This window comes from Atheta coriaria, unplaced genomic scaffold (genome assembly GCF_025399875.1).
Source record: "Atheta coriaria isolate IRGN ID8LTWV9N9 unplaced genomic scaffold, Caltech_Dcor_3.1 hic_scaffold_64_pilon, whole genome shotgun sequence".
Taxonomy (NCBI): Eukaryota; Metazoa; Arthropoda; class Insecta; order Coleoptera; family Staphylinidae; genus Dalotia; species Dalotia coriaria.
Genome location: NW_027045506.1, coordinates 63,307 through 90,591, shown reverse-complemented (window position 1 = coordinate 90,591; position 27,285 = coordinate 63,307). Strand labels below are relative to the sequence as shown.

The 27,285-nt window shown below is 37.8% G+C and overlaps 2 protein-coding genes and 3 long non-coding RNA genes across 5 annotated transcripts; 3 read left to right on the top strand and 2 right to left on the bottom strand.

The window, feature by feature from the left end:
* Nucleotides 1-474: 474 nt before the first annotated feature.
* Spg7 (SPG7 matrix AAA peptidase subunit, paraplegin) lies at nt 475-3,478 on the bottom strand. The gene is made up of 8 exons (XM_065316508.1): nt 3,117-3,478; nt 2,759-3,055; nt 2,333-2,698; nt 1,737-2,276; nt 1,410-1,680; nt 1,150-1,352; nt 787-1,098; nt 475-730 (listed from the first exon to the last, which is right to left on the bottom strand). Exons 1-8 carry the CDS (start codon nt 3,261-3,263, stop codon nt 539-541), a joined length of 2,328 nt encoding a protein of 775 aa, XP_065172580.1. The 5' UTR covers nt 3,264-3,478; the 3' UTR covers nt 475-538.
* Nucleotides 3,479-13,164: 9,686 nt separating this feature from the next.
* On the top strand, nt 13,165-15,147 carry LOC135802868 (fork head domain-containing protein crocodile-like). Its single transcript, XM_065316490.1, has one exon. The coding sequence runs from the start codon at nt 13,442-13,444 to the stop codon at nt 14,612-14,614; it is 1,173 nt and encodes a 390-aa protein (XP_065172562.1). The 5' UTR covers nt 13,165-13,441; the 3' UTR covers nt 14,615-15,147.
* Nucleotides 15,148-17,931: 2,784 nt separating this feature from the next.
* Nucleotides 17,932-18,759, top strand: LOC135802882 (uncharacterized). The gene is made up of 2 exons (XR_010550657.1): nt 17,932-18,416; nt 18,481-18,759. It is a non-coding gene; the product is annotated as an uncharacterized lncRNA (long non-coding RNA).
* A 659-nt stretch (nt 18,760-19,418) lies between these two features.
* On the bottom strand, nt 19,419-20,163 carry LOC135802884 (uncharacterized). The gene is made up of 2 exons (XR_010550658.1): nt 20,027-20,163; nt 19,419-19,860 (listed from the first exon to the last, which is right to left on the bottom strand). It is a non-coding gene; the product is annotated as an uncharacterized lncRNA (long non-coding RNA).
* A 5,300-nt stretch (nt 20,164-25,463) lies between these two features.
* LOC135802870 (uncharacterized) lies at nt 25,464-26,802 on the top strand. Its single transcript, XR_010550650.1, has 3 exons — nt 25,464-25,782; nt 25,844-26,056; nt 26,440-26,802. It is a non-coding gene; the product is annotated as an uncharacterized lncRNA (long non-coding RNA).
* The last annotated feature ends 483 nt before the right edge of the window (nt 26,803-27,285 follow it).

The following is a 27,285-nucleotide window of genomic DNA, read 5'->3' as shown; positions in this document are numbered from 1 at the left end:
TTGTTTCTTATTTCCTCTCGTTCCCTTCGAATATTACTCCTTAGACCGGTTTAAAGCACTCTAAACTAACAAAAAAAAAAACATGACTTCGATTAGCTTTCACAACATGATTAAAAATAAAACTGGCATAATTTTACGTGATATCCGCAATGTGTGTGTAACACAAACATTTTTGGCGAACTTTAGACATTTTGTGTATTTACATTCGTTTTTTCCAAGTAACGCCGGCAATTTTCAGCGTAGTGATGCGTTTTTGTGGGTAAAACATGTGGGCACCCACTAATTTAAACCCATCATACATCGTCGGATGTTTCACAGCGTGTTGACAGTAGTTTGGAGTGGTTTATAACTCAATTGAGTGATGATTGTGATGAATCATTTAAATTCATTACTTTCGGGAAACAGCATAACATATTCAACTCACACTACACCAAGTTATGGTTTTGACCAATAACAAAAGTTGCGCATGCGTGATTTTAAATTTAAATAATTTTAATTCATCTAAGTTAACAAAATTCTAACAAAAAATCGCGTCGTTTTAGGTTGTCGTCGATGAGTTGACATCATTTCCAGCTGGTTTTGTTTTATCATCTTGTGCGGCACCTTCGCTAATCAACTTTTCAAACTCTGCTGGTTCAATAAGTCTCTTTTTGCCATGCGGGGGCGGACCTATTAACTTTTCAACGTCGTCGTAGTTCAAAGATTCCTTTTTAAGTAAAGTTTCTGCTAACTAAAACGTTAATACATTTAAGAATATAATTTTAAATTTAATTTAATTTTGCTTACCAGTTGAAGTTTATCCTTATTCTCATTTAAAACCTCTTCGGTTCTTTTATATGCATTAACAATTAACTGCCTTGCTTCTTGATCAATAGTAGAAGCCAGCCGTTTACTGAATGGTCGACTGCCACGTTCTTTGATTTCCTCTTCAGGAAAACACAGCAAACCAACTGTGTCTGTCATTCCGTACTCTTTGACTTGTGCATACGCCATTTTGGTGACCTTCTCGAGGTCATTCTGTGCGCCAGTTGTAATTTTATTGAAAGTCAATGATTCAGCTACTCTACCGCCCAAAGTCATGCACATCCTTTCAAATAACTAAACAGAAAATATTTAATTCAGAGTTCAATTGATGCATCATCATGTTACCTCTTCCTTAGAGTACAGTTTCTGATTCTTAGGAATATACTGTGCGAAACCCAGCGCTAAATTAGTTCTGGGAACAATAGTAACTTTCAATAAGGCATCCGTGTGTTCCAACATCCAGCCAACCAAAGCATGGCCCGATTCATGATAAGCCACAACTCGTTTATCCTGCGGAGACATTGCATGATTGCGCTTTTCAGTTCCACCTGTAGATGCATTAAGTAAATATATAAAGTAAATTGTTTAAATAATAATTATCTCACCAACTAAACGCTCTACAGCGTATTCCAAGTCAGCTCTAAGTACTTTTTTCTTTTTGTAGCGCGCCGCATGCAGCGCCGCCTCGTTGCAAACATTCGCAATATCAGCACCACTAAAACCAGGCGTTAGATATGCCAAATTCTGTGAGTAATTCGACGCTGGATGTTCCAAAGCAATTCCCTTCATGTGTTGTTCAAAAATTTGCTTGCGCTCATCAAGATCCGGTAAGTCGATTAAAATATGACGATCGAAACGTCCAGGACGTAATAACGCCTTAAATACAAAAAAGATATGCAACCAATCATACTTATTACAATAAAAAAACATACTCTGTCCAAAATGTCCGCTCTATTCGTCGATGCCAACATAATAATGTTTTCTTTACTAATCATACCGTCCATTTCAACTAAAAGTTGATTCAGTGTCTGCTCACTCTCGCCTGTACCTCCACCAGGCATACCACCCTCGCCACTTCTCTTCCTACCCACAGCATCAATTTCATCAATGTAGATTATACAGGGTGCTCGCTTTCTAGCCTCTTTGAATAGATCTCTAACACGAGCAGCGCCTAATCCGCCAATCATTTCGATAAATTCCGATCCAGCCATGGATAAAAACGGAACATTCGCTTCGGTGGCAACCGCTTTGGCCAAAAGTGTCTTACCGCATCCAGGTGGGCCCAATAATAACGCACCACGTGGAACTTTCGCTCCGAGAGCCTTGTAATGCTCAGGACGTTTGAGATAATCAACAAACTCGATTACTTCTTGTTTGGCTTCATGCAAGCCAGCAACATCTGCAAATTTAACACCTTTTCCTGGTCCTGTCAGAGGATCAATGAGAGTAAATTTAGCACGACCCATTTGTGTCTACGAAAAACAAAAAAAATTAATAAATTGACGCTTGTAACTATTTAATAACATACAAACGTATCCATACTAATTGGTGGTCTAATACTTCGACTTCTCGCCAAAATTGATACAATTATGCCAACCAGAAGCAAAGATATCAAGAGTTTTCCTGCAGTATCGCCACCACGTTCGAAAGTGATGGGTACACCATCGCGGATTCCCAATCTACGCTCAGCCTGGCGTAGTTTATCCTCGAATTTATGAATGTCAACTACATTCATGTGATACGTGCGGTGCTCAACTTTTTTCCCTTTGATTATTGCACCTTCCTGCAGAATAATGGTGACGATTTCCACATCAGGGCGGACTATTATCTCCTCTACTTCACCTTTTGCTAACATTTGGTATAAAAACTCATTCCAGGACACATATCTTACAACCTAAACAAAAACATGTCATTTAAATAAATCTGAAGTGGAAAAAGAGTGAAAATATCTTACTTCTGGTTGATTACTGCTAGGAAACAGTAAGGAAATCACTGCAATAACCATATAAGCTGATAACATCCATAGAAAAGCCTTTGCTAATAGAGAAGATAATTTATTGTCTTCATCTTCATCCTTTTTTGGTTTCTTATCAGAATTGGGATTCTGATTGTTGGGCTGTTGATATTTTTGTGGAGATGAATGGAAATCTCTCACTGATAAGTATTTGGGAAGTTTACTGATGTCATTTAAGCCTGAACGCCTTATCAGGGAACAAACCGCCGCATATTCTTTGACTAATTGGTTGGTTTTCTAAATATGAAAGATATTTAATAGTAAAACTCAATATGATGAAATAAATATTGCAACTTACAGATTTGTTAAGGTGTATTCCAAAATTTCTACATCCTTGGATAGTTTGTTTGTGGCTTACTGTGTCTTTTAAAAGAGTAAAATTCTTCAAACTGTTGTGAATTAATTTATATGGCACTGGAGATGAGGCAAATAATTGTCGATACATGACTATGTCATTGCCAAATGTTTCACAAGAAGAATATTTAGTGAGTAACACAATATAAATCACAAAACGCACGCACAATTGATTGAATTTTATTTAAATTATTATATTTTTTTATGTTTAATGCTAAATATTCACTTGTAATGTATTATTTAAGCTCGGTTTATTTATATTTTGAGGTTACTTTAGAAATTTAGCACAGATGATTTTAATGACAGTTCTTTGTAGGAATCTGTAATTTTGTAATAATTTAGGTCGGATGTATACTACTAGGTTTCGTTAGTGTGCAACTTCTGATTTGTAGTACACTATTACTACTGATAGATGATGATACATAGTCTAAATTTATTTATTTATTGTATTTTTTATACAAATTATATTATAAATAAATTAAATATTTGCAACATATTTAGTCATATAATAATTTAGTAAAAAAATCAAAAAGAATGTCCGCTATGATCAAAAGTAATAAATTATGATTTCAGAAGTGATTTTTGTAACAAAAACGAATGGATATGTCGCTTCATGAATGTTATATGAATATAACATGTCGTGAGAGGAAGAAAGGGTACGCACATGGGCAATGGCATAACAAACGTAATAATGGTCGGCGACCGTCCGCACGTACGGAATGGAATATGAAGTGATATGTAAAGGGCGCGCGGCAACCGGAGGGGGCGCAAGAATAATATTTGCGCAGGCTGCGGCCGCGGCGTGAAGTGGCCGAAGCGGAAACGGGGGGCCCGCGAGGCACGCGCTCCCATTGGTCACGACGCCATGTTGCCACTTTCCCGGCCGCACTTTTATCACGGCGTATTGTTACGCTCGCGAGCCGACAATTTCGATTCTCACGCGGACGCACACACCGGCGCACAATTCTTTTGTTACGCGACAATCAAATCAACTATGCTGATGTGCGCTGATGGTGATGTTTCAAGGCCTGATTCATGATAATTTCATCGCTTAAATATAATTTTTATTCACTGAACATATTCACATTGTACGCAGTTATTACTAATTTATGCTGTGTCCACGTGGTATGATTGTTGGCACGTAATGGTCGCTTGTCCGTGCGGCCATCGGCCATCGCCGTCGGTGGTTAAAGTGTTTTGCCCTCTCGAAGTGTTATTTCATCGCACATGACGAACCCTCAGCAGGCTTGGTATTCGCAGCGCGAATTTTGGATCCTTGGTTATATCATGGCGATGAGTTTGGACAACAAACAACACGAGCGCCACGAGTGGTCACCATGACAACTACCAAACAAACATTCAAACACTACAGTACAAAACCGAAAAAAATAAACTTTAATTGCGTTAATTGCTTAGAATTTATAGACAACATAAACTCTGGTTATAATTTACGACACCGCATGACCACACGTCGATTTTCTATTATATTTGTTTATGTTTTAGGCTAAAATGCCCGAAATATTCATCGGAAATGTTAAACTTGAAACATTGAAACAACATCCCATCCCGTTGGGGCGTAAACAATGTCGAAGCGAGAAGGAGAACGAGCGCCGCCGATTATATTGTGGTAAGGTCATGACAGATTGTGTATTTTTACAACTAATAGTAGAAACAAACTCACCGCCAGCTCGAATACTCTCTAGTAGAGAACGAAAAATGCATTCGTGCACTCATTCATTTGCCGTGTGGCGGTGTGGGCACAATATATTCGAAGGAATATAATAACAATGAGTGGCTCGAATGTTTTCGCTTTGTTCCTTTTCCTGCGAGCAAATAAACTTATACTTAAGCGTACAAATAATCAAATTATCAAACGCGTTCCCGTACGCAAACGATACGTAAATAGAAAAATAAGCAACTTTTCAGGCTTGAATGCTATATCGTTGTATACACATTTCCAATTAGAATATTGCTACATTTAGAGAAACAAGTCAAAACAAGCAAAAACAAGTCAAACATAAACAATTATTGTTTGCTCATCAAATACCACCGTGCATGTCATTTTGGTTGCCTTTATTATACAAAACATATAATATTAAATTATATTAAATGTGGGTTGCATAAGTTACAAAAACATTAATATCATTTTTTTATGTTATGCCTATACAATATACAATATTACTCTAGATGAATACTTGGTTGCCTATAGGTATTAGGTATAAAAAGAATGTCAATTTAATCAAACCCAAATTATACCTACAAATTTTGAAGTAAAGAGTCATATACCTACCTAAATCAAACCGTTTTCTTAAAAAGTTAAAACACAAGTAGGTACCTATAAACCTAATAAACTAATAAAAAAAATTCAATCTATACTTACAACTTTTCACTAGATGATTTTATTGTTTTCTAAGTTGAATACGTAATCCATGGTAGTAATTTATAAAATATATCTATTAAAATAATTTGTGATTTTCTTGGATTTTACAATTTTGTTTGTGAGTTTTAGATGTTTCGCCCTGTGGGTATCATCAGAAACTGATTAAATTTGTGTTCTAGTAAACATGTAAAACTCGCAAACAAAATTGTAAAATCCAAGAAAATTACAAATTATTTTAATAAATATATTTTATAAATTACTAGATGATTTGTTGGTTGCATATATTACCTACTCATAATTCACATTCATGTAAATCTAGCCTTTAGATAAAAAGAAATCTAAATCAAATCGTTTTCAAGTGTTTGAAACTGTTGATAACTCAATCTCAGACGACATAAACGACACAAGTGTCTAGGCGAGGAGAAAAAGAGTGTGAGAACCGGGCGAATTTTCCAGCTAGACGGTAGTTGTTTGGATGCACGCACGTCAACGCCGCGACGAGCGAAGAGGAAACGCGTTCTTTTGCCACCAACGAAACGTAAACAAAGCATAAACAAAATGCGAGCAACGATGTGCGTCAACAAATTTACTCCGAGTCATTGAAGTGCGCTTAACAAATGTGCGACACGATTTCTTTACAATATAATTTAAAACAGAGCAATAAAAAGCACATAAATTAGTTTTAAATACCTACTTCAAACTCGAAATCGTCGCTTATCTTAATTTGTATTGGTAATTATGTGCAATAAATATTCGATATTCAAGTGTATTAGCCATGACATTTCTTCTGCTTTTTTTAGAATGAAAAAAGTCGGTTGAAGAGTTCATTCTCAGCGCTGAGTTGGTAACAAAAGCTAAATATTTATACAGTTATGACATTTAATCCAATTTCATTCTCAGTCTCGGTTACAACGCTCAAGTTTTTGATTCATTACGGCGGGAGCTTTATTAAGCTCAAAGCTAAATCTTAATTTCTATTTTAAGAGACAACAAAAAAATCGTATACTGCATGTTTAAAACGTTTTAATCAAGTGAAATGTTATTATTCATTTTGCATTTTCTTCGTGTTGGTGGAATACCTACTGATAATATGTATTTATTCCGAACGGCAATACCGAATTGATGCGAATACGGTTGATGTTGTACGAAAATAAAATAGAGCAACGACTTTGTTCGAAGCGGAACATGGGCATGGATTTATCCTTTTTCCTCTGCGTCCGTGATGCACGCTGGATGTGTTTATTCAGCCGCGTTGACTTTGCGAGACGAGCAAACGAATGCGCGCGCTCTACGGATTCGGCTCGCAGGCATACAATTCGAAATATGCGCAATGTGTCCTCTCATGGGAGAGGACACTGAGGACAGTCACCAGAAAAACTCATAAATTACTTATTAGGAAACAAAGCACAATAGTTATTATATCGTGGTAGGCAACCAACAATGCATATAAATATTCGTACATATCTAACTGAAAATTAAACATTTTAGCAAATAATTCGATCAAAACAGGCTACAATTGAAAATAAAATGAAAGTACAATATTTACCAATAATAGTCATTGAGATTGCTTGTATTTATTCAACTAAAACAAGGTATTTTCATGAAACTACTAATTTATAATCTGCAAAAGAACAATTTTAGGATATTTATCAGAAAAAATAAAATTACAAATACTTACAACATATATAAACATACAAAAAGCACTAATAAACAATCATTCACTCAGATTATACAAGAAGTGTAACTGGAGCAACGTACAATAAGTAAGAAAACGCTGGAAATAGAAAGATATTGACAATTTTGTCAATATGCTGATGAAAAATATAAAAAGAAACATTAACTTTAGTATTATCCGATTAATTAGTATCTAATTAGCACACACTATAGAATAATTCAATATTAATACTTGCAGATAATGAATCCAAGGTATTCATTCATTAATTCTTTTCACAACCACTTGAAAAGCAGAAAATCCTCTCACCTTCTCAACTATAATCAACATTAGTTAATATTTGCCCTTCGAATTTTCACACCTCGACGGCATTGTAAGCATCACAGGTGGGTGTCCTCACTTGAAGCTCGTCCACACCGAAAAAATTCAATGAACCTCCCAAGCGACGCCCAGAACTGGACACAATGTCATCGCCCGTCGCATAGTAAGAAAACCGAAATTTCAAGAGGCCGATGAGACCGCTTGTTATCTTAGGGCTAGTTATTTCAACGAGTTTAACCACAGCCATAACCACCCAAGGCATGTCCATGTCCACCCATTGCACACAAAGGCCTTCGTTCGGAAATTGTTTACTTTAATTTCGGTTCATTCACAACGCGCGCCACATCGATTCAGTTTTTATTCACATTCGAAAAACGCGCGTGACGGCTGTGCGTTGGATAAACAACCAAATATGAATTTTACACCTATACAAATCAAGAAATCATAAAATTTCGAAATATTTTCACGTAAAAATCAAAAAATTTAAAAAGTAAAAACGAAATTATTACAATAATGAGCAAATAAATTAATGAAGTTGTTTTCCAGTGAAGCTGATGATAAAAATCATAATACAGGTGTCGAGTACAAATATTGATTGTGTTGTTAGCTGAGTATTGTTTGTTATGACAAATTCGTGCTATGATTATGCACGATTAATTGATTTGTAAACAGTTTAAACTTCACTCTCGCTGAAAATCAACATAAATTTCATTTCATTTAAATTTCGAGCCTAGCATGATAATTGTACACGTCTATGCATGTGTTTAAATATGATATAATCAGCATCGACAAATGAATTTACTCATTCACATTTCGTTTCTGTTTCATTCATAACGTTTTTCCTGTTAACCGTTTTATTCACGCGGCGCACGCTTGTCACGAACCTGTCTCTCCGCACAAATATGTTTATTGAATAAATATATTTATAGTAAAACAAATAAATAGTCCATTTAGCTGTGCGCGCTGGTTGACATATTCGAATTTCGTTTCCAGTTTCCACTTACATGCGCCAAATGATACACATTCACGACGCATGCAAAATATATCAAAAGTTTACCGTTTAGATTTAACTCTGTGTGCCTATGGGTGTGCGGTATGAGTATAAAAACAACAAGGGTTGGTGTTGTTTTTGTTAAACAGTTGTGAAATTGTAGGTAGTGAGGTAGTGAAAAGATCCAGTTACGCGTTTGGCAGCGCCGCGACGAGATGCACGAATTTTATCAGCGTTTATACGCTGCACACATTAGTGCGGAGGAGGTCCGACGCCTGTCTCAGGAAACACCAAACACTGATTGACATTGATGTGACAAGATTCATCTGGGCGCTTGCAGTATGCTTGGTCGTATCTTGTTCTCGTGTTCGCCTGCGCTGAAAGTGTGCATTTTATACTAAGTAAACATGCGTGTGGATTTCAAGCGGAAAATTTAATTCAGTTTAACCCTAAATTAGACAAAAATTATTGGGAAATACCTAAATGTTATTTTCCCTGTTCTAAGAACAAAATTCATAACACATTAGATCATTTTTACAATTAATGCTGACTATAACACTTAGGTAAATTGCAGAATTTACACAAATTACTTTGTAACTTTTGTTATAATCTGGTAATTAATAAAAGTTTAACGAAAATATGTTCAAAACTTAAGTCAACGTCAAATTTTCAAGAAAATATTAGTGTAAATTTATAGGTTACAAAGATATTAATTAATAACAGTAAAAAATAATGAAAATTTTCGATTTTTGATTTTAAAAAATGAAGAAAGTTATAAATATAATTCAAACAGAGAAAAAAAAACTGATGATTAAATTACATTAAATTTATGATAAGATATTTAATAGGTTCATAAATTAATACCAAACAGATTTATGAAGAAAGTACCTATAACTACATTTCAATGTTTTAAGTTTCTAATTTTAATAATTATTAGTTTAACACAATCATCAGATATCTTCAAACAGATAATATTTTATCGCGTGATGATCAAACTTTAAGTTTTTGATCATATTTATTTGATTCGTTATCTCAAAATTGTTTAATTAATTATTCAATTGTTAATCAAACTATGCCAATCTCCCTTACGGGGCAGATCAAAGCGCTACCTACTTATTCTCCGCATGAACTAGTCAGTATAACAAAAAATATGATTAATATTATGCGGGTTTAATTTTCTGCATGCATGAATTTCCGAAAATATAATCTAACCCTTTTCCAAAAAGCGTTACAACTTCTGACAGCAAAGCTTACCAAAACTTTCAATGTCTAGTCAATTCTCGTATATTCCATTCCACCATCAAGGGTAGACATAATACACCCATGTAAATGAGAGTTAGAATGGAAAACAAACGAAATTTGCGCATTTGCAAATTCCGCGAATAACTTTCCGGGATGTGGCGGATCTCGATGTGGTGGCAAGCAGTCGAAACGGAAATGTTTGAATTATGCAGATGCGTTGGCGGCGGCGCGTCGCAAAGGATAAGGCCAATTTCGTGCGAAACCCGCTCATCCGTATATGATGGCGGGCTTCTGGTCGCGCGCCACTTTTATCGCGATACGCCGAGGGGTGTGCAATAGTGGTGAGTGCGAATGTGCTAATTGTAATTTCTATGCGAGCCGCAAACAGTACTCGAAGTGCGGCTGCGGCGGCGCGGCATTAGCGCTCAATGTTTATACAAGGAGGGCGCCGAGTGTTTATTCAGAGCCGAGGGAATTAACCATCCAGCCCGCTATTCGATCCGCCCCGCGTCGATAAAACCTCTTAATTCAAACGCATTTTCGCATTTTAGTTTCCCAACCGAAGAAAAACATTTCGGCATTTTTTCACTGCCATCTAGTGCTGAATAGCGCGAAAATATGTTTGCAAACAAGTTGGCTAATCAATGAAATACTAAAATTGATTAAAAATGCATATATAAAACCTTTTATTTCAGGCACATTTTCACATTTTTGTTTCCCAACATAATAATAACTTTTTTCCTGTAGATAAATGCCATCTAGTGATGAATAGCACTGCAATATGTTTGTGTACAAGTTGCTAATCGAAGAATTGCTTAAACTGATGAAGAATGCTTATAAAACATCTTAATTTAAACAAATTTTAGTTTTCTAACCTAATAAAACTTTTCGACAGTTTTTTCCTGTAAAACAACGCCATCTGTCAATACATTTAGAACTATTCATATAAAACCCTTAATTGCAACGAATTTTAGTTTCCTAACCTAAAAAAACAATTCAACATTTTTTTCACTGTAAATCATCGCCATCTATCGATGAATAGCACTAAAATGTTTATGTACAAGTTGCTAATCGAAGAATTGCTTAAACGGATGAAGAATGCTTAGAAAACTAAAATTTGATTAAATCAAGATGTTTTATAACTTAAATAAAAGCATTTCGACAGTTTTTTTCCTGTAAAACAACGCCATCTATCGTTAAATTTAAAATACGCATTCTCGTTTCCCAACCTAAAAAACGTTTTTTCACAGTAAATAAACGCCATCTATCGATGAATAGCACTAAAATGTTTATGTACAAGTCGCTAATCGATGAAGGTGCGCGACACGGCTCGCAGCGACTCGGAATGCATTAATTTATTAAAAGAACACACGGCGACAAGCGAGGAAATTTGTCGAACGCACCTACATGTGTAATCCATCAAGGAGCGTCGGCGTCGGCGGTGTCGGAATGCCGGAGACTCCACGAACGGTTTTAGGTGAGACGGGCGTGAGCGATGTATTTATGGCGACACGTGTACTCGTTTAGTCCTCGCTTCATCCCATCTCATCCCGGTGAATCCATTAGTCTTACGACCGACGGCGTGTTTTGTCGTTTATTATAATTCACGATGACAAAGTGAATTATGCATTTCATTTTTATTTTCTTTTTATAATTACCTGTATGCCTATTTCAATTGATGAGAATATTTTTTGAATGAATGAGGAGTATGAGTAGGTGAAGAAGTAGGGATGGGTAATTCTCGATTTCCGTATTTTGTTTTGTTTTGTTTCGTGTATTGATTTTCGAAGGGTGTCTTCTCGCTCAACGCGCGGCGCGGTGTTGTTTTAGTAATAAATTCGATCCCAACACTCGACTTCCCTAAATTAGAACGTCTTCCAATGCTTCCACGCAAACTGTAATAACAGAGACGTTCCACTAATCCTCGCGTAACTCCCGCGCTACTGCGCATCTCAAAGTGGCTCAGGATGACTTTAACTTGCAAAGACAAAAATCTCCAAGTGTTTTATATAAAGCTTCCATCATTTTTTAAGAATACAAGATTTTTATAAAGAAAATAAGAAATAATGTGAAGTTAAGGACTGAAAATAAGAATTGTTCAAAAGTTGCATATTTTTACCACCAGATGGCTTTAATATCTTTCCAAACATAATCTATAATCCTGAAAATGTCATTGATTAATGTTTTTTTTTATTTTTCAATGTTTTATGTTACATTAAATGATTATTAGTGAAAGATATTTTTGGTTTTAATATTTTTATTGTGTTGTGATGCAATTTTAAGTTTCTTTTGACATTTCTCGTCTGATATTCATAACTCCCTAATAAACTGAAACTTAAATTTAAAAAATTTGATTTTCTTGTATTTTAGCTAATAAAATCAGTCGTAATTACCAAAAACTTAAAATTTGAGGCAAGTTATGATAAAATTAACATTTTTACATGTAGGTACCTACCTAAATAATAATAAAAACAAATTACTCTTGTATTTTCAACTACAAATTAACACAATATCAAAATTAAAGACCAAAAATTGATGTAAAACTGTTGTCCACAGTTTTTATTGAGATTTAACTTCAATTCACTTCAAGTTTTGACGTTTTTATCAATTAACAAAAGCGCTATTTTGAGTTTTTAGTTTACAGCTGGAAAATCCATGTAAATTCCCGCAAAGTCGTGAATCTCATTCAAAGCAATGCGTAAAATGTCGAAACTTACAGTCGGTTGCAAAGTAACTTCTTAATCCGTTAATACTCGGCACTTTGCAAGACGCACCTTGCGTCCTTGCGACTTCTGCATGAACACAACCATCGAGACATTCGCACGTCTACAACTCGGTTCACTTAAGCAGATTACGACAACGCCAAGCGGAAAGCACGTGCGACACACCGGAAAGTCCAAAAATGTATGAAAATTCGAACCACACGAAACAAGCATGCATAACTTGCGTGATGTGTGAATAACGAATAAAATCAATATCTTTACACTACAAAACTAAAAAGTGTTGGAATTTGAAATCTCTTATCGCATAGTGCAGAAAGTACAGAATACTTGCGTGAGTTGCTTGGTGTAGGCAATTTTGACATGTTGACATTGACAATTTTGTTTTCTATGTGTGTATGCAACACAGGAAGCTACGCTACCAACATGGGCGTGACAATGCCCTCTCTACTTCCCTTCCAACACCATCCTCACACAAAAATCCTGTTAGACTTTAACCGGTGCGCAATTGATCGCACCCTTACCGCTCGCCGATTGGCAGGAATAAAACGCTGGGTGTATCCGGCGCGTTGGCAACGTGCGCCGCATCCCAGCACCAAAGTGGGGGGCGCAGCCGCTTCGTCGTCGCGCCTCGCACTGTTTTCACTAGTAACATTGTGTCCCGGCGAGCGCGCCGCAACGTAGTCTTGTTTTTACTTAATCTCTGTGTAAACTGCCCCATGTTGTGTATCATAATATTAAGTGAGCTAAACTTGTTTTCGGAAGATTGATTGGAATGAAAACATAAAACAGCCCGGCGCGAGCGACGAGAACGCCAAAGTAAAGAGGAAAACCTAAAGCAACCCACAAGAGAGTATAGTGTGTGTGTCGTCTCGTCGTGTTTGCCTTTGAAAATTGCCAATTTTCATCCCAGCGCATTTGTTTACCAACAAAACCATTTAAAATGCATACGATTTTCGGCGAGCAGAACGCGTACTATCGCCATGCGACCGGAGGCGGTTATCCTTCCGCCGTCTCAGCATCAGCCAACCCTTACACCTACGAGCAATACTCCAGATATGGTTATGCTGCTTGGCCACACCAGCAACATCAACTCGCGGCTGCAAAGGATATGGTCAAACCTCCGTATAGTTACATTGCACTCATCGCCATGGCCATCCAGAACGCAGCGGATAAAAAAATCACCCTCAATGGTATCTATCAGTTCATCATGGACCGTTTTCCTTACTACAGAGAGAACAAACAAGGCTGGCAGAACTCCATCAGACACAACTTATCCCTCAACGAATGTTTCGTCAAAGTCCCACGTGATGATAAGAAACCAGGCAAGGGTAGTTACTGGACACTGGACCCAGATAGTTACAACATGTTCGACAATGGGTCCTACCTCCGTCGTCGCAGGCGGTTCAAAAAGAAAGACGCTATGAAGGAGAAAGAAGAAGCCATGAAGCGACAAGTTGATTCTGTTCTGGTTAAACCACGTCTGGAGGATAAGCATCACCATCATCATCAAACACATCAATCTTCGAATGTCTCCAACTCCCAGTTGTCACCTGAAGACACCAAAACAAAATTGGACATCAAACCGAAGCGGGAACCCACTGATGTGACAACGCTGAGTCAATGCATGAATAAGTATCATGATACCAAGTCGGTTATAGTACACCATCCGGCGGCGCATCATCATCAAACCGAGCATATTATCTCCGATGTGACTGCGTCCCTGCAAGCCATGGACGCGGCGGCTGCTTTCAGTGTGGATTCATTGATGACCGCCAGGGAACAGCAGCATCATCATAGTTACTCACCGCGTTTACATCCATCTTCCGGAGGGATGTATGCGTATTGTCCCAGTGCAACACCACAGCAGTATGTGTCCTCGGCGGCGTCCGCCGGTGAAGAAGGTACTCCACGTTATAGTCCATGGTATAGCCCGGAGACGAGTCCTGAGTCTGCTACGAATGCGTCTGGTTATCGTGACTTGATCTTCGAGACTGGTGCGGCTCCGGCCAGTTGTCAATTGTCTAGTTTTAGACATAATGTTCCACCTAGCCCTCCGACTTATCGACCACCGCCAACCAGTTATTATCAGCAGGATTGCGTTCAAAAGTATTGAACATTTTTTTAGTGCAAGTTGTAAATAAGAAAAATAATATTTAGTTTAACTATTCGGACAAAGAGACTGATGTGAGATGGATTTGTGGTTGAAATTGAAGTTGTGAACGTTTAGTTAAGAGAAAGAATCGTTTTTGTGATAATACTCGATTGATTTCGTTTTATAAATAATTTCTACTCGTGCATCTACGATAATTGATTGTAAATATTTCTCTCATAGCGCATATGTATAGATTGTACATTTTGTTCTGGTTCGAATTATGTTCCTATTGTAATTTAAAACGAATGCATTTAACAATTCTTACACCATACCTACACAAAACTAGACACTGTCGCCATCACACGAATACACATTGTTATATAAATGTACCGAGCGTATATATCTTCAGATATAAATGATTTGCTGGCCGTAGATGTAATAATCGAATTAATAGATGTACTATACCTTTAAATGCACATGTGTACAATATTTATTTCCGACAAATTCAAATATGAAATATTAAATACAAGAAATTGAAGAAAATTAATGAAAAACTGCGTTTTGATATCAAAATACCTATTAAATGTTATTTCTGTGTGTAGGCAATAAAGTGAGTTGATTAGCACACTTAAATAATAATATAAAACATTTTCAGTGATTGGAATCAGTGAAATAAAGGAGTAAAATGAATTTTTTATTATTTCTTTGCGAGTTTTTTACTTTTTCTTTGATAAATAAATAAAAACTTGAATATCTGTTAAAATGAAGATCAGGTATAGGCATAAAACTTAATTTGTAGGTATTCTAAAGACCTGAGCAGGGATAAATCGACGTTTAAGCAAGAGAAATGAATTTAATTAGCATTTGCTGCCTAATTAGTGAAATATAGGCATCACAATGAACACTTGACCATATTTTATAAATATTCGTCTTGTTTTCCATCACAAATGAATGAAATCTTGGCAAAATCGTCTCTAAAATAACTTTACTGCCTAGGCAATATTGTAAAAGCCAAATTAAATGAATATACGCATTTAGAAGTCATTATTTAGTGAATTATTCTTTATTGGAGTAAAAAACAGTCAATTTTATTATAAAACTGAAAAAAAAAAGGTTGTTTTTTTTTTTTGTAAAAATAGGCTTGTCTAGAGTCTAGGCAGTAAACTAAAATTTTTACTGCCTAGGCAATATTGTAAAAGTAAATTAAATGAAAATGTGCATTTAGAAGTCACTATCTAGTGAATTATTCTTTATTGGAGTAAGAAACAGTCAATTTTATTATAAAACTGGCAAAAAAAGTTTTTTTGTAAAAATAGGCTTATCTAGAGTCTAGGCAGTAAACTAAAATTTGTTCTTCAGGCAGTAGGAAATATTTATACCGCATAATAACAAAATTTTACTATAAAAACCCTTAAAAACATTTATTTCTAGAGATAAACATTAATTTATGATTTTTTACTGCCTAGGCATTAGAAATCCCTACATATCAAGTTAGATATCTGCCTACAAATATGATAATATCATTTAGCATAATTTGTTTTTTCGCTCCGAAATCGCATCTACAATTCGAGTCGCACAGTTTAAGGATTTAAGAAACAATAATATTATGTTACGTATAATAATGTGCGTTGTATTATCAGCATATAATGGCGCCCGGCTTGGCGGGGTTGCGGTGGGGTTGGGATAGGAAAAAATGAACGCTAATGTTTCGCCGTCTCTCCGGCTGATGAGAATTCACGATGAGGTCTTGTCGGAAGCCCGCGTGCTCTCCTCTCATCTAATTACAATTTCAAATTTCCTGCCATTCTCAAACCGCTCCTTGGAATTGATCATTATGTATTCCTAGCGCTTTAGCTTATTCCTGCGGATTCACGATTCACGAAATTCACATTCTACAGGGAATAATTTAGGTTTTTAATGCTCCAGGCACAAGTTATTTAGGTGCCTAGGTTTTTTGTTTGCAGAAATTAATATTGTTTTTGCAAGTTATAATAAAATATCGAATTTTTTAACTTATATTGATTAATTGAATTATTTAATTACTTTGGAAAATAATATTAACTAATTTATGTCCAATTATCTGTGTTAATTACCTACAATTGTACCTAAATTAAATAAGTTGATTTTTTAGTTTTTTTGACAAAGTTTTTGATTTTTTATTAAAAAAGTTTAAAAAAAAACACTAATATTGATTTCTGCTTTCATATTTTAAGCTTGATGAATATAAACTTTGATAATCTAATTTCTAAATTCCACTTGAACATGCCAAACAGTGAAATTTTTGGTTTTCTCCTCAAGATACAGCTGCACGCTTGCGCCTCGCGCGTCGTGTGAGGTTTTACACACTTACGCTTTTTCAAACAAATCATAAAATCGTATAAACAACGCGCCGACATATCCCCGCACAGCGTCCGACTTTAATGTCGCCTCATACCTCCAACCGCCGAATTTATTTATTCAATCGCACTCTCAAACCTCAAAAAAATCAATTTGCAACTTAATAAAACCACGAAAATAAAAACGCAAGATACGCAACCAACCGAACACGCTAATTTGTCATTGACGTCAAGTGTGATTCCGCGCTCTACAGATACGCGGATGCATTGAATAAATATTTTTCCGCTTAAATTACGCGCGTGTTTACTCGTAAATTACTGCAATTTTCTTCAGGATTTCGCGCTGAATTTACTCAATTCTCTCGCGTTAAGATCAAGATTTTTCCCCGTGTGTGTACGCATTGCATGTGCATGTTGCGCGCATTATAAACGATACAAACCAGAAGCACATCGAAGGCGAATGTGTTTACGCGGCGGCGGCGGCGGCAGCGGCGGTCACACACGTCTCTTCTTTGCGCGCCGATTCGTGGAAACGCGAGCTAAAATTAGCGCCAAGCGGCGCGCTGCCTCTTTTATAACAAGTTGTTTTAATGATTTTCTCATTTGCGCGCGTCGCGTCCGCTTTGTAGCACCACGCACACACACAGCGCACGCCAAAGGAATGAAAACGAAAACGAAGGCAAAAAAAAAAAACGTGCGTACACACAAATTTCATTACGACTTCATCATCGCGGCGGAGGCGCGCTAACGCATTTTAATTAAACCTACTTCGGTGTTGGTGGTGGGGGCGGCGCTGTGTTGTGGCGGCGCGTCGTTTAATATAAATTAATTTTCGACGCCGCGCAAACAATATTTGCATTAGGTACATGCAAATCCCATTTCGTGGATAGCGGGTATTTTGAACCGTATTAACGAAAAGTTTTCAAAGTTTAATCAAAAACCACGTTTTTATTTTTTAGGGTTAATAAGTTTTACTATATGCAACCAAACATACACATAATTTTTTGTTTCTTATTTGATTAGCTGTCAAACATCTTTAATAGACGTTTAGTGTTTGCGTATGGTAATGGTGGTTTGCAATAATCGCAACGCACACAAACACACACACATTTGTTCCAATAGAGGGGTGGCGATTTTGAGAGGAGGCGGGCGAGAGACACGGGCGCGTTAATACGCGGCGCATATTTGCGAAGCTCTTTAACGGAGGCCCAATGTCAACAAAATAACAAGCGCGCCGCCCCCCGGGCGCCGACGACAGCAAAAAGCAATTTAATAATTTGCCGACGCCACCCTAAACAACGCCCAAAACACCCCGAGCACTTATTCAAATGAATTTAGAACGTTTTTTATTAGGCCGGCGTCAACCAACCACGAAAAGTATACCACCAACAATACAACCGACACAAAATTATAAATAATATTCAAATAGCCTAAAAATACACAGAAAAAAAAGCAATTTTAACATTCGATAAGTAATAAAAATGTAGGTAAGTGTGATTTATTTTTGCAGTGCTCTTAATTAATTGGTGCCTGTGTTTGGATTGAAAATAGCGGCGACGCATCAAGTGAGCGGCGGCGGAGGGCGGCGAAGGGTGGCCGCGAGGCGTCCGAGCGAACAAGCGCATCATCATCATCATCAACGAGCGCAAACGTGCCCCCAGGCGAATTATATCAATGCATACGTGATCATCGCGCACACATGTGTGACGCAGCAGCGCACAAACAGCCATTAGCCTACACGCGGCGCGGATAACAAAAAATACAAGTGCGTCGAAAAACCAACACGAAACACACAATTCCGGGTTCAATCAATAAAAATTTCAACTTGCATCTAACATAGAAACCTATAAAATTGCAAAAATAATAAAACAGCGCCATCTATTGACAAGTAGCATATATCCGCCATTTTAAAACAAGCTAGGGGAGCGTAGGAGTTGAAATGGTTTGTACACTCATAAAACAACATAATTTAGGCATATGTCGCGTAATAATGCAAAATAATTTGAAATAATAAGATTTTCATGACTTGACATAACCTAACTTAACAATTTTTAACGTTTTCCTACTTTATCACTAATATTTAGTATAAAATCAAATTTTTGTGAAAAAATTTAATTGAATTAAACTATATTTCAATGTTTGAGTTGTGGTAAACGTACCGAACCTAGCATTCCCAACGTAAAATATGCCAAAATGTTCTAATTTTATTTCCATGCACATTTCGTGTTGGATAATGAATGAAAACTGACTGCAACATGACATGCGCGTGTGTTTACGCTCGAATCCAATCTCGTCAAGGTGACTAATGATTGTGCAACACTAACAGTGTGCATCACGTCGTGCCTTCAGGTGTGCGCAGCATTCCACTTCATCAATCATAATTAATTGTATTGAATGCTTCCGAAAGCCACCGCCATGAGCCACTCGAGAACCGAAAGAAAAAAAGAATCATCCAAAGCGCTCAACACACACGCTTCATTTGAATAAGATTCTTTTCTATTCTTTTATTTCAACGCTAGCGCACACAATCGTCGAAAACGGCTTTCGCTAGCGGTAATGTTTGTTAGTTTGGATGAAAATTGTTTTCTTTTCACTTCGTCCGCTCGCGAAGGAAATCCTCACTTACTACAAAATGGCCGACATTGTCTAACTCTCGCACACACTATTGACTCGGTGTTTGTGTTTGCGTGTGCTGCGTTGTGTGCACCGAATTTCGATTCGATTCGCAGCGCACAGCGACGGCGAGCGCACAGACAATTGAATTCGAGTTGTTGGCTGCTGCGTTGCCATGGCTGCCGTGTGGCGGCTGCCTCCTTCGGCAAACAGTTTGCGTCTCCTCTGCGCTCCGGCGGTGTGTGGGAACCGAACGAGTGTTACCGCCTCATAACGCAAAGCGTTTCTTCATTGTGTATGTGACTAAATTCACTGAAACTAACTTAAAAGACATATTAAAACAGTTATTTTACTAGCTGTGTTAGATAACCTAATGTAAACTAATGCACAGCGCCATCTGGCGCACAAAGTTGTAAATATATTTTCTATATAACTTCGCACGTTTATTAAATTTAAAAAAAGTGATCACTTGGCGAATACTCACTTTGCACATGCCGCCTTCGTTGATATGAATAAAGAATGAAATCATACAGATCCGCTTATCTCATTGTTTATTTTAGTTGGTTTTGTTTCAGTTTTTTAGCGCCGCACGCTCAACTTTTTCTCATTGCGTATCGTAATACGTTTTGTATACGCTTAACTTTGATTGTATTTTGTTTTTATTTTGTTTCATGCGCCGCCTACGCTCAAGATGTATGATAAAATATGATAAAACAGCGCGCTGGGGAAATCCTTTGCTTTGACGGTGAGTGCGCGCGCGGAGAAAATCAGTAGCCGCGAGGCGCAAGGAGGTAAACTTTGCGTTGTTGCACGCCATGAAAATTGCATGAGATTCGCCGCCGGCAACATTCCACCCCCTCAACCAGAACCTGAAAAACGAAGATGGTGAAGAACGCCAGCGCGGAAAGACTGAATAAATTCGATTCGGCGAGACGGAGAACACCGCACGCCCAGCATATGCATACATTTTCCACTCGGCATGATGAAGCAGGGGTCTTCTTCGAATATCAGCAGCCCCCAAAGCATTAAAGAGTATAACGTTAAAGAATAATATTTCATTTTAGATTAGCACGCGCAGCGCAAGAGTTGAAATCATTTCGAGATGTTTATACAATCATAAAACCTATAATTTCTGTGGTATGATAATAACATAAAGATTTTCATGACTTGGCATAACCTAACTTTACAATTTTTAACATTTTCACATAAATACGTTATTACATTTACTAATATAAGCACTTTTTTGTATAAAAATCATTGATTAATACAATATTTCAAAATTTCAATTTTCAATCGTTTTGAGTTGCAGTATAAGTGGCGAACATACGATTTCCTATGTTAAATCGCTTATTTCACTTACAAAAATTTTAAGTACCGTTTATGCTATGCATCCATGTCTAGACATGCACGTCTGTAATGATAAATGATTACGCTGCGGCGAACAAGACGTGCGAGGTGCGAGGCGCAGATGGAGTGGTCGCCGGTGTCAGAAATTAAGGTATTCCTGAACAATCGGCAGCCTGCCAAAGTACACAAACAGTTTAACATGCAACTACAAACTTGTCTCGCGCATCTCTTCCAAACTCAACCGAAACCTTCAATTGCATCTTTTACATTCAGACAATTTTTTTAACAAAATCTATAAATTCACTTTAAGCACAATCACATTGTGAAATATAATAAATTTCCAAACGTTTCTAATATGTTATTATTATTGTTTGTTTAATATGACGTCGAACGTCTCGATGGGAGCAATTTCCGTTCGGTTTGAGCGTGTGTAAGGCGTGGAATAGCAAAGGAGATGAGAAAAAGGCGGCCGCATTTCCGTATTCCATGAGCTTTTTCCGCCCCGAGAGCGCAAACAAAATATATCGGTCAGCGGGTACCACTGTGAAAATATTATGATATCCGCACCAAAAACGGTTCGAAATTCAACCGGCGGGCATGCAAGATGTTGCCGGGCGGTTACTGCAGGCTGTCAGCGACAATATTGCGCTGAAAATTCGCTCGATTTTTAGCTGTTTGCTTTTCTATCGCGACTATTATAAGCTAAAAATGTGATTGCTTTGAGTCATGGGGGATAATTTTAGGCGGTGTAAATTTAAACAAAATTTCCAGCAGCTTGAACATATTTTCAACAAGATTCATTTGGTCATAAGTTAATATAACTTGTTAAATCGTGTTTGAGGCAATATTTTCAGTCCTGGGACGTATATTAATATAAAAAAAATAATTATTACAACCCTAGAGCCGTAAATGTGATTTTTTTTTAATTTTCACTACAAAAAATTAAATTTTTGCTTTTGTCAATCAAAAATATTAAAAAATAATATTGATTTAATGTTATTTTGACAAAAATCAACATGTCAAATGACCATACAATGTGATTGTGTCGATTGTGGTAGATGATTATAGTGACCACTGTGGGATAATCCCGAAAACGTGTATCGTCAATTGCCCGTCGGACCCCCGGCCGGGCGCGCACTTGTAATGCATTTAAAATGCATTTAACGCGTTTTCACGCCATTGACGTGCGGGACAATCGCACAATGTGCCATTCTTGGCCGAAAATTCGGCGTTGACAGGTTGCTGCACACACATCTACTGCAATTCAAAGACCGCGCGCACAATTCGACACGAAACGGCACGAAATCGTAAAGTTAAACTCCTTTTATGAGTTGTTTACGTTCCTGTTTACTGGGGCGAGTGATGACGAGCTTTGTGACTATTTTACGATCATTTGCCACCAGAAAAAAAGACCACCCAGGCCGGCCAAAGAGAAATTCTCATGCGTTTTCCATCTACACAATTAAATAAAAGAAATTTTTTAGTGGATCTGATATTAAATAGAGCATGAATTAAAATGATACAAATGTGTACATACGTACAATTGATGATCCCAATTGGATTTAGACGTATTTGTATTAGGGTTTAACGTGATTTCGTAGACAGGTAAACAGGTGAATTGATTGCGCAATCGGTGCACGTAACACGCCCTCTTGAAAAGCACGCAGCGAGGTTGCCTTTGGTGAACGTACGTAGTGAACGTAGAAGACGGCGATCTCGAGCGTGGCAACAACAATATTTTCGTTATCAATGCGTCGACGTGTGCGCGAGTGAGTCGTCGGCGTCGCGACGCATCGCGAGAGGCTGGCTGTATCATCTGACACTCTTTGTTTGCACTGTAAACACCCCAGCGAGCCAGTTTAAACAACACACGCGCGCGCCAGCGTAAATATACTAGGTCAAAATAATTACTCGCGAGCTAATCGGTTTCTGACAGCAAGGCTTCGCGGACGCACGAATGTGTTGGGATAGGTCCTTGAACAAATTCGCCTAAAAAGAAACAAATTTTAGCAAAAAATGCAAAACACTTTGAGTTGCCTATTAATAGGCGTTTTTTGAACATACAAACTCACTCTAAAACATAAAATAATATAAAATCCAAGAAAATCGTGAAAATGGAAGAAAAACGTGAAAAGAAAGAAATTTATGCAAAAAAATGCAAAACTTATTGAGTTGCCTATTATCAGGCGTTGTTTGCATATATAACCCATTACTTTAAAACATAAAATAACAAAAAATACAAAAATCCATGCATGAAACTTCGAACATTTTGATTTCCACCAACAATTCTCCGAATAAATCTCCAAATCTTCAGTTATCTAAAATTAAAAATGGTAATGAACTTGATTATCACAACAATGACCATGAAAATACCAATCGAAAACGAGAAAAGAAAATATAACGTTGTTTTCCACCGCGTGGCCGTAATCCGTAAAAAAATGCACATTTTCCGGCCGGGCTGACGTGCAGACTCAACATGTTATCATCGTCTCGCAGGCTGGCACAGCGGGTGTCTTGCGTATATTTATTTATTGTGCGAGTACAATATCCGAAAACGTACAATGCGCCATTGAAAATAAACCGATTCCATTCGGCGCGCGCACGCGATTTAACGGTTCAATTTCCGGGTTTTTTACTCCACACAACCCACTCGAACTCCAATACACAAACTAAAATCCAATTTGGAAATCATCAAAGTCATACGCTCGCTTAATGATGATTAATGATCAATTTGTTCTTACTTCTTACGTTTCTTTCGTTTCCCATTGAACTTATTCGATTGTCGGTTTCTTTTTGACGTTTCTGTTTCCGAGTAGTGCAAGACCAACAAGTCTTTGGTCGGTTTTCGGTGTGAATGCTTTTTGTGTACCTACTTTATTATGTATACAACTGATTCGTAACTCAATCACATCAAACGCTCTCGGTTTACTTTTTATTTTTCCTCGAAAGCAGTCGCTGTGTGTGTGTGAGTGCCTGGAAAAATATTTACCGCTCATAATTTATATGAAAATTACGGGCGCAATTGATTCGCACGTAAATTTTCGTATTTATCAATCAGGCGGATTTTATTCCGTCCGTTTCGTCAATTGCACGCGAGTCGTTTGAAGTTTATTCAAAATATTTAGACGGAAAATACGCGCTGGGAAAAAATTGTGCAAGTTTCATCCACTTGATGAACATTTTGCAATCGAAAATAAAAACTAGACTAAACTTAATGTGAGACTAAAAATAATTAAAATTTAATCATCTAACGGTCTAGTAAATGCGCCTTAGGCTGACTGTGTTCAATGCACAATACAAAATCCCACCTTACACATGCAACACGCCGAAATAAATTGATACACATCGCTGTGAAAACCCGGTTCACGCTCGTCAGCACTCGAATCTATTTCATCTACTTAAAATTGCATTATCTGCTGTGAACACAGTTTACATTATGCGGGGATCCACCTCGGTGGTCTTGTGTGCAGTTGCGATTGACTACTTGCTGTCAGCGAAACCGCCCAGCGCTCTTCACCCCTCGGCATATTTCGTGTGTGTGTATGCGTTGCATGCCCACTTTGTGCGTTACTGTTGCGAAGGGATTATATCATTGCGGTCGGGCCGGGAATATCCCTTCTTTAAACCGCTACGTACGCATAGACACAGCTTGTGTTCGGCTGTGGGGGAATCAGAATCAACTGTTTCTCAGTTTTGAGCTGGGATGCTTCTGCGCCCGGAGGCGCAGATTTTAAAATGCGCATTGTGCGTTTTGTATGCTGTTTGACACCCTAGCGAATGCGGCGCCCATTCAACATCTCTATCGGACGATTACACGCCGCACACATCAGGTTAGCCACGCCGATTGAACCTTTGGCTGCTCTTTTCGAGTGTAAACTCACAAATTGGGTTTGTGGTGCTGCAAAACCTATTACCCAATATTATACACAATGGCAATGTGTAATTGTTACAAAATGGTAAAAATTGCATAAAAAGTTAATGCTTGCATTCATAACCATAAAAAAAGTAACATGGGTTTGTTACATCTCGGAGATACCTTTGAGTCAATCGAAAAAAATTCCTCTTTTGGTAGTGTTTTTCTGTTGAATTTTGTTGAATTTGTCCTAAAAGTACAAAATTTTGAGGTTATGTGATGCATCTACGCTAAATACTACTTTATTGATTTCAGATTGTGATATTCCTTGATTTCATTTTGTTTGACACGAACTTACCTTCTGATTACGTCTAATGATAAGCAATATATCTCCTTTATCTACTTAAACTTAAAAGATTATATCTATTATTCTAACCTCACACAATAGTTTGCAACCCAACATACACCAAGAGTTGACCTGTTTGATTGACAACATTGACAAGACACAAGAAATGTAGGTATTAAGAATAGAAATTGTAAAATTTGTTCTATTTTAATAATAATTTGAGTCTGTGTGAAAGCATTTCCATATCATCAATCTATCCGGCTGTCTCCCGCGAGACGGACAGATTTCTAAACTTTCGATTGCCCCGCCGACGCTGTCAAGTTCGATCATTGCGGCGTCGAAATATAAATACGCGCATTGTGGCTGAGCCGGCCGGCTTAGCGCATCGCGCTCATCCATCTATCCGAAACGACGAACGACGCTCAAACAATTTATCGACGCGTCTAATTTTAGCGACACACCAAGCGCGTCCCCGATTGAGTTATGGTGTGCGCTATGCATCGCAATGCAACCGCACACACGCCCGAAGATGGAGAATGCACGTGTGAAGTGGTCCTCCATCATCTGCGCCATCCACGTCCGCACCCTTTACGAGTAGGCGAAGTAAATTAACATCGCATAAACAATCCAGGATGGGACATCATGTCCAAACTGAAAGCCATTTCAATTTATTTACGGCTACGTAATTGCTTTGGTAAAAATTTGAATATATCGAAAAAAAATTTGAAACTGATAATGTAAAATTATGTTTTCAGGAATTTCCTGCGAGGCGAAAATAACACACATAACCTTGTGTGCAACCAAGGTGTAAGAAAAACACAACATAGTAAAAGACAAAAAAAGCCGTCCTCGTCTCTGCACGAATGATGGATGTCGCTAATGAGCTGTTTACCCGCCGCCACCGCCCCAACACAAATTTCAGCTGTAAAGCTATTATGACTACACATGTCACAACGATTTCACGTCTGGTATGCCACTAGTTAAATCTGAAACTTTCAGTTAAACTTACTTACGTATAATTTATTATAACCTATTATAACCTCAAAAAACGGTTTATAAATTGATTGTGTGTGGAGGGCTAGCCTGCGGATGGTGTGATAATACAGCCATCTCCATGACAATGCCCGCAGGGTTGTTGGTTGCCCATTTTGATATGCTAATCGCAAGCTTTGAGCGTTTCAATGGGGCCACGTTTCGCGCGCCATTATCACGCCCGCACGCGTCGCTCTCCCAATTTAATTGCAACAAAAGCGCTTCACTCGAACGAAAACATTTCTTTCTATCCGCCGAAAAAAAAAATCCAACGCTCGGGCGTGTGCTGATGATGAAGTTCACTGCGATGTTATTTCAGGATGGCAATAAACCCGAAGCGCCGAAGAAAGAAGAAAAGAAAGAAGCTGCAACAACGTTCAATTCCAAGAGACTATGAAAAATGTCCATCAGGGTTTAAATCGAGCAGAATGTGGGCCATTGAAAACCTAAATTGTTGTTGCACCGTGTTCTAAGCACGACAAAACTGTTTTCGAAGTTTTTGAAAACACGATGTGTGGTAAAGTAAAACTTCGACGAGAATTGTTTAGGTTTCGATCCGTTTTAGTGTTTTATTGATGCTCAATAAGTGTGTCAAAGTTTGCATGTGGCCCACAAATGGTTTACTTTGTAAATATTCTTTATAGTATAAATATAAACGAATCGCTTCGAAATTACAATATCACCAGCATGTTTCAAATTTAATATTTGTGTGTGTGTGTGTGTTCTTTTCAAGTAGAATTCAAGTAGATAGCGTTTAGATCCGCTTGGGATGTGACGGAATTGTTGTAATTTTCGTTGCTGCGCGTCTCGACGCAGATGGTCGCCTTGCGTCGCTACATTTCCTCCACTTTGTGCGCGGTTAGCACCTCGTGCGAGCGCAATTGCGCGAGCGTTCTTCCCACATCAAAGCAATCGCTTCTTTCTGCCCGGAGAACGCCCGCTATAAATACAAACACACACACGCACGCGCGTTGTACTTACACATGCAGGCGCTGGCGTTTTTCATTCGTTTCTTTCTATTTTACGCGCTGGCGGCGGCGGCAGTCTTTGATTGCGCGCCCGGACGTGCTTAATGTCTCATTTCGTATAGTTGCGAGATCAATTTCAGGAAACGCTTCCAACATTCAACATTTACCGAAAAAATTATGCGCACACAAATCATGCT